The following is a 12,888-nucleotide window of genomic DNA, read 5'->3' as shown; positions in this document are numbered from 1 at the left end:
CATCAGAACAGAGAATAGAATTAATAGAATAGAATTACTGGAATTTACCTGACTTCTAGACAACGTGTTTATTAAGAATAGGAAGAAATGAATCAAACTGGAAAATCCACAGTGATGTGAAATGCTGTGATATATGTGAATATGAAGGTCTTCGAAAGAAAAGGGAGGGGCTAGGGAGTTATTTGGGAAGTTATGTCATGAGAAAACTTCCTGAACTCTATATTCAACAATGCAGGAATTGTCTGGAAAGCGGGTAAAGGGTTTGTAGAATGAATAAGGGAATAAGGGACGTTTCGCATGTTGGACGTATTTGATGAGCCTCTCGTTGTTTCAGATTGTCCTAAATCTCGTGCAGAGACAAAAGCCGCTAACTCACTGACATATCAGTGTGGTTACTTGACATTTTGCCAATGTGGGTACTGTAACCTTTTGGTTAGCCCTTCATACTGTTGTGTGTAGAGAGCAGGAAATGCAGGGGAATTTAGCACAGGAAGAGCACACGTGACAGTAAAGCACAGGCAAGACATCATTCAGCATAGCCACATGCTGTTGACATTTACATAGATATGTTCAGAAAAACAGTACAAGACAGGCAGGAAAAGAAAATAGGACACAAATCCATTACCATTAATGCATGAAATAACCCTTCTTTTAATAATAAAAAGTATAATAATAATATTTTTTACTGTTGTTATTACCTTATTTATTAATAATTATTATATATTTAAATAATAAATTTATGAATGTAAATTTAAATGGATTTTTTTGTATTTAAATAATACTTTATTTATTTAAATAATAAGTAGGTCAAATGTATTTATTTTGTATTAAATTAGTTTCTATTGTCAAATTTTAATTCTTACAAATATATGAATTGAAAATGTTATTATTATTTATAATTATTTAATTCATGTTATTATATTGAATACATTTAATTTCTCTTGTCAAAAAGAAATTCATATATATTCATATATAAATGTATAATTATTATATTATTTAAATATTACACATTTAATTGTTTAAATAAATGTATAAATGTTTTTATATTATTGAATTAATTTCTGTTATCAAAATTAAATGTGTGTTATCCATTTTATTTAGGGGCTATGCATTCTCGCTATGGTGGCTATGCAATTTTTTTTTTTTTGCATTTCTTTTGCTGAAACTGGTATCTGTGTGATTTCATACGGAGCTCAGATTAAATACTCACTTAACACTTGGCAATGTATTAAACCACAATATGTCAATCCATGGACCACACACAGGGCATTTCTCTCCCTTTCTGCCAAAGAACGAGACTGGCTTTGCTGCGACAGACGGGCGGTTGGTTGGTTTCTTGGTCTCATAGAGCCTGCTGCTTCATTTAAAGGCCGTTGGGTGCAGGATAAGTCACTGACATTTATTAGAGCTCTGTTTAGTGATGAGCATCTCGAAAAACAGAGTCTTGTGTTTTATAGAGGGATTTTTGTTGCCTAACTGTCGTGGAGGCCGTAAACCTTGACATGAGGCACAGAGGACCACAAAAGAATCGCTCCTTCATCACCTAGCACCTTATTTGGGTCCTGATAGAGTTTATGGAGCTATAAACCGACCCGCACTAAGAGAGAGTGAAGTAAACCGCTTAGTTTTAAATGTATTCATCTGGGGCGTAATATCAGAATCTGGCTTTACAGCCCTACTGACATTTCAGATCATATTCCTGTGTGTGTTGTCGGAGTAAAACGAGGTAATGGGATTTTTCTTGTGCTGATGTAATTGTTGAAGTGGGATTATGTTTGCATCATGGACAGAGTTCTGCAGGAAAAGCTACAGGTAATGACACTGTGACACCCCCAAAATAACTTCTGAAAATGTATTTTTCTTGTGCTGATGTAATTTTATTTTTTTTTTTTTTTTTGTTTTTGTGTTTATGTTTCGTTTAAATATTTATTTTTTTTTTTATTTTTTTTTTATTGTTTTAGTTTATTTTATTTTATTAAAATTAAATCATACTATACACACACACATACTTCTATTTATTATTATTTATATTAAATAATAAATGTCATAAAATAATAAATGTATACTTTTATTTAGATTGTATTTAATTTCTGTTTTCATTATATATATATATATATATATCTATATATATATATATATTATATAATATATATCGCTAATATAGTATAGGCTGGTTTATTTGAAATAGTTGGTACCACAATAATAAATTACATTAAAAATTTAATTAAAATAATTGGAGACCATCTGTATAGTAAAATCGGTCAAGAAAATTGCAATCGGTGCATCTCTAGACTGAAGCAAAGTATCTTGCATCACCTCCCTTTGTTTTTCGGTTGTTTCCTTTGCTCCTTCTCCTCTCTGTCTCCTCTCTGTCTCCTCTTTCATGTCGCTCCCTCCCTGCCCGAGTGACCTATTTTTCCTCCGCCGCTGCAGCATGGCATATGATCAGATCAGCTCGGTGTCCTTGTGCAGACTGAGACTCGGGCTGAATCTCAATGAGGTGGAGGGCTGTGAGGATGATGATATGTGTGTGTTGGGAGGTCATACAGGTTTACATCATCTAAAGCTCAGATTAAACAAATGCAGCGCACCATCTAGTGTTGATAGTGGGGCATTACATGCAACCCATTTCCCATTTTTCTCAGAGTAATCAGTCATTGCTTCATGATTTATTTGTGGGATTTTGTTCTAAAATAGTCCAAACTTTACCTCTCGAATCATAGTACTATTTCCACCTTCAGAAATAGGTTTGTCTTTTGTTGCACATACACATTTATTAAACCAGATAAATACAGGACTCAGATGTCATTGGTTGAAACTAAAGTGGGGTTTTTATTCATGTTTACTTTTATTTGATGTTTTTCAGATCCTGTTTGATCAAGCTCAGAGATCAGTGAAGCAGCAGTTGCACAACTTTGTTAAAGAGTGAGTTTACAAGACTATATTTATGCACTGTTATGTTACTTATCCTGATAAAGAACTTATATTTTACATGTTGCAAAATATAACAGAGTTTTATCACTATTGATATGGAGGAAAATCTTATTGCATTGATTGTGATTTCAAATGTGATTTCGTTTAATATTCAAGTCTGCTTGTATATGATATAGAATTGTGATCATATATATAATCATGACTACAAATAATAACTATTGCAATAATTTACTTTTTTTTAAAAATTAAGTATTTAAACAATATTACGATAGTGATAGTGATAATAAAAATAATACCTTATTTTATTTTACAGTACAAATTATTATACATGTAAATTTCTTATTAAAATAAAAGTTTATTAGCATGTTTAAAAATTTGTTCAAGAGTGCTGCAGTTTATTGAAATCATATTTTTAGTACCAGCTCTTCTCTCCATTAAAATTAAATGCATTCAGATATGAAAATTAAACTCGCTGATATCACTCCGAAAGGTCAGAGATGTGGAAGTGTCGCCCTGCAGTGGCCTGTTTTTATTTATACTTCTGCAAATGTGAAAGTGTTCAGAAGTGCACTCTCTCTGAGGAGGTTGTTTCATTGTTGTGCTTCCCGCAGGCTTATTATAAATAATGATCTGACTTTTGGAGTTCATTAATAATTGATATGTCCTGGTGGAGGATAATGGGATTCTTGAGAGCAGGTTCCTATTCATTTATCACAGGTGATCACTGATAATGCAATGGGCAGAAGATTTATATTGTAAAACTAATGGCATTTCAAGAAGACGATATGCTGCGATATGAAGCTTTTATTAGATCCACCTGATCTGTCATGTGCAATTATATCAGACAATGTTAATATTTCAGAGATGTTTTGTTAAAAGGAGCACAACTGCCTCTCCTGTGCACCCTGAAACTGCTGGAATAAGCAATAAAACTACATTTCAATAAGGACAACAATTAAATTTCTTGCTGAAAACCTCCATGAGATCCACAAAACCTTCATTGAAGCCTCCATATCGGCAGCTTTGTATTCATTAGACGACTCATATAATGAATGTCCATCTGTACTTTCAGTGATGTGCGTAAATTCAAGGACACGAAGAAGCACTTTGATAAGGTGAGGGAAGATTTGGAGATCGCACAGGTGAAGAACGCCCAGGCACCTCGAAACAAACCTCATGAGGTGGAGGAAGCCACCAGCACCCTCAACTTCAACCGCAAGTGCTTCAGACATCTCGCACTGGACTATGTGCTGCAGGTAACGTATAAAGACTCATCTGCTCATTACTCCATCTCCAGACTGAACACACGCCACATATACACAGTGTGTGTAAACATATAAGAGTGTTTTATAAAAACCTGTTTTCCCCATCCAGATCAATGTCCTTCAAGCCAAAAAGAAATTTGAGATCTTGGATGCGGTGAGTATCAGTGATGGTGTGTGTAAATGTGTAGGTTTTTTGTGGACTCTGCAGCATCTGTATCTGTCCTGTCTTCTGCAGATGTTATCCTTCATGCATGCGCAGTACTCCCTGTATCAGCAGGGCTACAACCTACTGGATGAGATTGACCCCTACATGAAAAAACTGGCTGCTGAGGTGAGCAGTGTTCTCCACGTACACTATTGATTTCCGTCAGAGCACTGGCAGCCAGATTGGCCATTGATTCAGTTAAAAAAACAGATGCAAATTCATGAATTATGTAAAAAAAAAAAATACAACCCCATGGGAGGGGATTGCGAAAGCACAAAAGGTACGGTTTACAAAATCTGAGCGCGCCGATTGGAAAATCGTGGGTGCTGTTTATTAATCTGTGGGCAAAATTTGTTAAACCGAGGGAACAGTTTAAGAATTTGTGAGTACGGTTTATAAACTGAGGGGACGAATTGCAGTTTTTTTTCCTACAGGTGACTTCCTGGGCTCCGTACTTCAGTGAGTGTTTTTCACTGAAGTGTCACTTGAGTGTCACTTGAAGTTTGATAACCCAAATAAATTCTTCAGCATATTAACAAGAAAAAAACCTACCCTCAAAATAAGAAAATACTGTAGTATTCAAAATGCACAAATTTTTAAATAACACAAATTTTAAGCCACATTACATCACTAAGCTTAGTCCTAAACTTATCATCACATCTGGAAGTGCAGTGCTATAATGGACAGACAGATAGACAACCGGTGCCTGTGGATAATAAACACGATCATGTTTTCCTAATACAAGAGATGACAACAAACGTACAATAACTGATCGTTCGTCTTGTCATAGCTGGATCAACTGGTGATTGATTCAGCGATGGAGAAGAGAGAAATGGAGCATAAGCATGCCACGATTCAGCAGCGGGTAAGAATACACACACAAACACATACTGTACAAACATGACATACCCATGACTGTTACTAAAATACTCTTAACAAATACCACTGTTGACTCACGTCTAATGCCAGAATTAGGCTGTTAAAGATGGTAAACCTCTAAAGAAAGTTAGCTTTCAGCATTCTTCACCCTGGAGTTGACTGAGGATTATTCATGCTTTAATTGGACTAGTCCAGTTACTAAAGACTATCTTTAATTCCTGTTCGTAGCACTGCATAGTTTGATTGCAAAACTAGGTTAAATGAGAAGAAAAATAAAGATACACCATAGCTAACTTTTATCTTTATTTTTCTTCTAATTTAAGCTATTTTTGCTGCGATGCAAGTTGAGTCTGGCCTGCATCATATTCCTAACGTCGTCATGTTTTCTGTCCATTTTCGAAACGTTAAAAAGAAAAGACAGAATGTGGACTTTAGACCAGAGTTATTTAAAGATACCTTTTCAATTTCCTTCAGTGTTTGTACTCCTGTTCTTCTGGCAGGAGTAGAAAGGATCTTCTGTCCTCGAATGTTCCAGTAATTAATGATGTTGAGCAGTGAGGAAGTGGATATATTTTGGGCGAACAGAATTTGGGCGAATAGTTCATAAATTGTCTGTTAATGTAATAAAAAAATAAGATAATTAAGTTAACTAAGATCTTAATTGATATGCTGATGTTTTTTTTTTATTTTTTTTTGCTGTTTTTGTTTTTCTGTTGTGTTGTATTATTATTTTTTATTATTTTTTTAGTTGTAGGTGTTAGTTTTTAGTACTATTTACTGTATATTTTTTTTATTAATATTTTGAATCAGCTTTTATTTTTATACTTTTCAGTTTTTATTTTAATTTTAGTTATATTTTTGGTAATTTTATTATCTACTTTTGTCATTTTTATTATTATTATCATTATTTTAAATATTACTATTCAGGTTTAATTTATTTTATTTCAGTTTTAGTTTTAGTTCGATTATAGTTTTTATTTTATTTCCAGTTTTTAGTGCTTTTATGTACTTAAACTTATTTCAGATTTTCGCTTAATTTAAGTTTTTCACCTAATAATGTTTTAATTTAATTAATTTAATTCAATTAATGGGAAACACTAAGTATGTGCTAAGCATAGTTAAAAACAACCTTGCAAATTCAAAGCACTCTATTCTGGAAGTGAAGTTAAGCATGTTTCTGATCCAGTATAACATGTCAAATTGTTACTAATCTTCATTTTTTTTCTGTTTTCTTCCATATGGCGCTCTGGGATTGTCTTCATCCTGATTTAGACACTGTTATTGGTGGTGATTTTTTTATTATAAACATCATAAATGGTTTCTTAAAAGTCTGTAAACATTTTTATGTGACTTTCAAGATGGAGGCTCTAAATAATTCATCTGCACTCTGACATTTCCTGATGTTTTTTAATGGGAAAAAAAAGTGTAGTTTCGCTCGTAAATCTGACCCAAATCTTGTGTTGTGTAACTGATGATTTAATTCCAGTTGTTGTTTTTTAATGGGAAAAAAAAGTATTTATTTAGGTTGTGTTTCGGGTTATGTGTGAATCGTATCTTGCTTGTGTAAAGGCTGATGTTTTTCAGTAGATGTTTCTCCCTCAATGGATTTTTTTTCAGCTCCTTATTGTGGTTGATGAGAAGAGCAGACTTTTCTCTTTGTGCTTTGCTTAAGAGATGCTTTCTGGGATTGCTTTGGATGCGGTTGATCTCAAGAAACGCTTGCAATCCATCACGGCAATTACCCACAAACCATGGTGACAGTATTGGGCTGATGGCATTAGGGTTGGGCGATGTCTTCAAATTTGGCATTGGACAATGTCTACAGTGAGACATCGGCACAGTGTTGGGGTGAGAGTGGGGGGGGGGTATGGGGTTGGTGGTGGGGGGATTGGGTTGTCTATCAGCCATCGATGGCATCATCTATCAGCTCAACCCTAGATGGCACGAGTGAGGAACATATGGTCTCAGAGCCACTTTAATAAGAAACTTACTCATAATTATATTAATGTTGTGATTTTTAAACCACAGAATCCTGTTCTGTTTCTGGGTAATTGGCTAAGCTCATATCCTCCTGTCGGTCTCAAATCTTCTGGTAGTTCTTATTAATCTGCTGAAAGTGTTATAGACATAATTTAAACCCATTAACATCAGTTAAACTCATTATTGACCCAGAGAATCGCTGGAAAGGGCAGAACTTAATGGAACAGAGCTACAAACAAGAGGACATGATTGGAATGGATCTTTTCTTTTACAGCTTCTTCTTTTTTTTTTTTTTTTTTTGAAATGCACTTTTCAGTGCAATATTGCATATTTTTGTTTGATTTGTAACAACTGCCAGTGTAAAAATGGGCCAAAATCAGATTTTATTTGGTAAACATTATTCTTAGAAATGGATTTTTATGTTTTGAGAAAATGTAAGTGGTGTAAAACCTGCAGTCACAGTGCTAAACTGTAATACGTGGTTGCCAGGGTATTCTGAATAGGTGGACCAAGTCAAAAGAGCCCACCAAAAATTATCTTTCTGGATAAAGTGATTGCTAAGGTGTCCTGAGTTGTTACTTAGTGGTTTCTTACTAAAGTCTCTTTCTGGATTAAGTGGTTGCTAGGGTGTTCTGAGTGGTTGCTAAGTGATTGCTACAGTGTTTTGAGTGGTTGCTAGGTAGTTGCTAACTGGTCCAAGTCAAAATAGCCCACCTTAATGTCTTTTCTGGATTAAGTATTTGCTGCGGTTTTCTGAGTGGTTGCTAAGGTGTTTTGAGTGGTTGCTAGGTAGTTGCTAACTGGTCCAAGTCAAATAAGCCCACTCTAATGACTTTCTGAATTAAGTTTTTGCTGTGGTTTTCTGAGTGGTTGCTAGGATCTTCTCAGTGGTTGCTAAGGTGTTTTGAGTGGTCGCTAGGTAGTTGCTTACTGGTCTAAGACAAAATAGGCCATCCTAATGTCTCTTTCTGGATTAAATGTTTTCTGCAGTTATCTGTGTGGTTGCTAGGTAGTTGCTAAGGTGTTCTGAGTGGTTGCTAGGTCTCTTTATTCTCTTTCTGGATTAAGTGGTTGCTAGGGTGTTCTGAGTGGTTGCTAGGGTGATTGCTACAGTGTTTTGAGTGGTTGCTAGGTAGTTGCTAACTGGTCCAAGTCAAAATAGCCCACCCCAATGTCTTTCTGGATAAAGTGTTTGCTGCGGTTTTCTGAGTGGTTGCTAGGGTGTTCTGAGTGGTTGCTAGGGTGTTCTGAGTGGTAGCTAAGGTGTTTTGAGTGGTTGCTAACTGGTCCAAGTCAAAATAGCCCACCTTAATGTCTTTTCTGGATTAAGTATTTGCTGCGGTTTTCTGAGTGGTTGCTAGGGTGTTCTGAGTGGTTGCTAGGGTGTTCTGAGTGGTAGCTAAGGTGTTTTGAGTGGTTGCTAACTGGTCCAAGTCAAAATAGCCCATCCTAATGTCTTCCTTGATTAAGTGTTTGCTGCAGTTATCTGTGTGTTGCTAGGTAGTTGCTAAGGTGTTCTGAGTGTTTGCTAGGTGGTCCAAGTCAAAAGAGCTTACCTAAAAGTCTCTTTCTGTATTAAGTGTTTGCTAGGATGTTCTAAGCAGTTGTTTGTTGGTTTCGATGGTGTTCTGAGTTCTCAGTTTCAAATAAGCAGAAGCAGCATTTCCCATATTGATTTTGTTGTGACTGAATACAGTTGGAAGCACCTACAGTGAGGTATATTGTCTTTCTGGCATAATTAACAAACTATTACTGGTGTTGTCAGTGTTTTGACACATTCGCTGCTGACTCATTAACATAAATCAGGTCTGTGTGTTATTTCAAAATGAAAGATTCTGATTATTTATGTGTGAGTGACAGCACAGTGTTGCAGTGAAGATCTGCAGGATCGCAGCCAGCCGTCTCAAAAGGAAGAGTGTCACCTAGTATGTGATATCAATGTGAAGATTAATGATGTTTCACAGACTCATTAATTATATGGTGTTTCTGTAATTACAGTAGATAGAGATGGTATTTTTTACAGTATGGGATAAAGTGAGCTTGACGTTCTTGAAGTCTTGATTGTGGTTTTTGATTTATTGATGTTATTGTTGCTTAAATTTGATCCTGTGTTTTTATCCCACTGAAATACTTGAAACTTTGATAGGCTTTGTAGTTCAAACAGACGATGGCTTTTATAAGCTCACACGTCATCGGCAGCTCCTAAAATAGCGCCGCTAGTCTTTTCTGCAGTCTTACAATGTTTCGTGAGATGCTGCACAGAAGATTCTTCAGCCACAGCTGACAGGTATTGAAATTATAATTTTTTAATTACATTTTTAAAAACTAATGAACGTTCATATTTTTTGGTTAATTGCTCTTTTATATGATGTTGAATATAATGTTTACCCCAGAGGTCAAACGAAGCTTAGTTTTGTTGTGACAGGCATGATGCGTCATGGACTGAACATTTATTAAAGAATTGATTTTTAAAGAAAATAATTTTCATATATTTAAATATGTATATTAAACATATTTTTAGATATAGCTTCATGACATTTCTAACTGTTTACATGTACATAATGATTGCAGTTTGTTATAATAATACATAATATTATTAAAGAAGAATTATATTTTATATAATGTTTCATATTTTTATATATTTATTTTATATGACAATATATTTTTTCTAAATAGTTTAAAGACATTTCTAACTATTTTTGTGTACTTAATTTGTTTGCAGTTTGTTTTAATATTAAATGTTATTTAGGAAAGTTATTATTTCAATGTCTTTTATATTATTAGATTTTTACACATTTATGTTATATTATATATATATATTTTTTTTTTTATTTTTTTTTTATATTTTTGTGTATTTTTTGGGGATTTTTATATATTTTTGTGTAGTTAGTAATCTGTTTGCAGTTTGTTATAATAATAATATTTATTATTATTGAATTTATTGTATTTAGGTTTTACTTATTTTATATTTAACATATTTTTTATATATTTTATATAATATAATTTTTTTTATATTTGAACTATTTGCTTGTACATAATTTGTTTGCCGCTTGTTATTATAGTATTTAATATTATTAAAGAAAGTTTGTATAAAGTCCCATCAAAAGTGTGATGTGTTAGTGGCTGCGCAGTGATTCCTGCGGTCTGGCGTCGGGTGCGTAGCGCGTGGGCCGGCAGCTGTATGTTAATGAGCTTTAGCTCGGGCAGCAGTGGGCAGGTGGAATCACTCATGATCGACCCTGCTGAAGCTCCACGGCTGACTGTGAGAGCTGCCAGGCTGCGTGACTCACACAGTGCATTGACTGCATGCTCCATTGGGCTGCACAACCATTTAGTTGAGCTCAGCCGCTTCCAGGAGATGCAATGATTTTAAAATACATAAAACATTTAAGGATAAAGATATTCAGCAGGTTGGACTTCACTTTGGTGAGTTGCTGCATTAATACAGTTAGTTATTCTCTGAACATTTTCCTTCACTGCCTTTTCAGAATTTTTACCTATTAATCTTTTGAATATTCATACAATATAAAGGCATGTACTTGTTTTTTATGGTAGTTTTACAGTTAAGCATCACTAAAAATTTGTCTGAATTGCTCTATATGTTAGATTGTGTGTGAATTATAGTATATAACATATATTATGTAATATTTTATTATATAATAACACTTAATGTTTGTGTAATATTATATGGATGATTTTCTGTATGCAGAATATGTATCCACCAGAAAATTATATATGATTTTTATTTTTACAGATTTTATAAAGCTGTTTTCTATATATATATATAAATGTAACTTTTTTACAGTAAGTTTATATCTATTTCTCTCTCTCTCTCTCTCTCTCTCTATATATATATATATTTTTTTTTTTATATGATTTTTTATTTTATATATATTTTTTAACCGTAATCTTTGACTTTAATAGATTTAAAGGTATGGGAGCATAACTGCATGTGTATTTAAGTGTGTGGGAACATGGAAAATCAGCAGAGCGAGTGAAAGGGAGGGTGTTTTCTGTAGCATTCAGAACTTGAGTGAAGCATTTAGTCTCTGGCTGTAAGCAGACACAACTGAATGAATGTGAATGTTTGAACAGTCACCCTGCTGTGGATTTGGGTAAAATTAGTGACAATAAATATGCCTTATTGTCTCAATCAGTTTAAGCAGAAGAAAAGACTAGATCTTTACATTTTCTGAAGCAAGTGTACCACACCACAGTGCTAAAGTGCGGTTACCGTTATATTCTGGATGGTGGTTGTTTGCTTTTATTTCTTACGTGATTATATTAAACAGCATTCTCGCGTATGTAATCAGGGAGCATCGAATGATGTTGTGTAATCTTATTTAAGATGCAAGAGCACAGTGTTTGTGTTCAAAGAGCTCTTTCAGCAGAACGTTCATTCTCTGTCAGGCCTGCTGCTGAAGTGTTTTATCCTGAGGTCTTCAGAGGGTTCCAGAGAGGCCAGAACGCTTTGAAAGTTTAACAATGCCACAGACAGATAGGAAGCTGAGAGCTGAAACTTTTTAGGGCTGTTTGTTTGGGTTGTGAATAGACTTGTGCCGATATTCGATAATGTGATATATCGCGGTAATGAATATGCACGATATTGTTATCGTGGGCACTTCCAAATACCGAGAATAATTATATATTACAAATTTATTCAGAATTTGAAATGCATTTTAAGAATACTGTTCCCATCAACTGGTCAAAATGCACAACAACGTTGTATGCTGCTTTAAAGACGCATGTGAACCCTGATGTAAACAAGCATGCACGAGAACACATGGAGGAAACACGTGAGAGATGCGCTGAATGAAAGCACATTCACTCTCTGACAGCAGATGGCGGCTAAACTGCAGAAAATGCAGCCCTTACCCTGGGAAACCCCATAAATAAAAACAGCTGCTACTTTCTAAACATTTAAAATAATATAAAATAATATTTATATATTTCCATAATTTTTTATTCCATTTTTAATCTGGACTACAACATCTCCTAGATATTGTTTGGAAAGTGTTTTGATTTCTATTCTTGTTCATTAACACTTTACATTAGGGCTTCATTAGTTACAAACTGCCAATGAAAAATTCTTCTGAACATTCATTAATCTTAGGTATTCAAATTTTTAATAACACATTGTTAAAATCGAAAGTTGCAACTTTGTTATTTAATGAGCTAACATGAGCTAAGACTTGTATTTTTTAACAAAGATTAGTAACTTCTGTAGCAAATGTAGCTATTGCTCATTGGCCCCATTTACACTGCATGGTTCAAGTGACCCAATTCCGATTTTTTCCTCTCATGTGGCACAGATCGGATATGACCGGTTAACGTGTAAGCAGCAGGAAAAAAACCGCATGGATTTACGATTTTCTCAGATCGGATTCAGGCCTCATTCATATGTGGTAATAAATCGGATATGAATCCGGATACGTGCATTTGCGTGTGCCATGTAAGCAGACAAATCGGATATTCCCCAGTAAATGCGAGTCGTACGTCTTAAAAAAAGTGACGTCAACTCAAGTGGAACTGAAATCACATGATTTATTATAGGCGCGATGGAAGACGAAGGATACACACAGTGGAGCAATGCGGAGGTTTCACGTCTTTTAAGTCTTTTGGGCG

General features: G+C 34.5%; 1 protein-coding gene across 1 annotated transcript in view; it reads left to right on the top strand.

Moving 5' to 3' along the window:
• LOC109054849 (arf-GAP with coiled-coil, ANK repeat and PH domain-containing protein 3-like) overlaps positions 1–12,888 on the top strand; it is a 37,638-nt gene that overhangs the window by 11,031 nt on the left and 13,719 nt on the right. The window contains exons 6-11 of the mRNA XM_042713985.1: positions 2,867–2,925; positions 4,007–4,190; positions 4,309–4,353; positions 4,435–4,530; positions 5,195–5,269; positions 6,556–6,564. Of these exons, the coding sequence (XP_042569919.1) occupies positions 2,867–2,925; positions 4,007–4,190; positions 4,309–4,353; positions 4,435–4,530; positions 5,195–5,269; positions 6,556–6,564 (468 nt within the window). The remainder of the gene's footprint in view (positions 1–2,866; positions 2,926–4,006; positions 4,191–4,308; positions 4,354–4,434; positions 4,531–5,194; positions 5,270–6,555; positions 6,565–12,888) is intronic.

Source organism: Cyprinus carpio, chromosome A23, assembly GCF_018340385.1.
Source record: "Cyprinus carpio isolate SPL01 chromosome A23, ASM1834038v1, whole genome shotgun sequence".
In the NCBI taxonomy this organism is placed as follows: Eukaryota; Metazoa; Chordata; class Actinopteri; order Cypriniformes; family Cyprinidae; genus Cyprinus; species Cyprinus carpio.
Note: the sequence above shows the minus strand (reverse complement) of the source record. Positions and strands in the feature narration are given on the sequence as shown.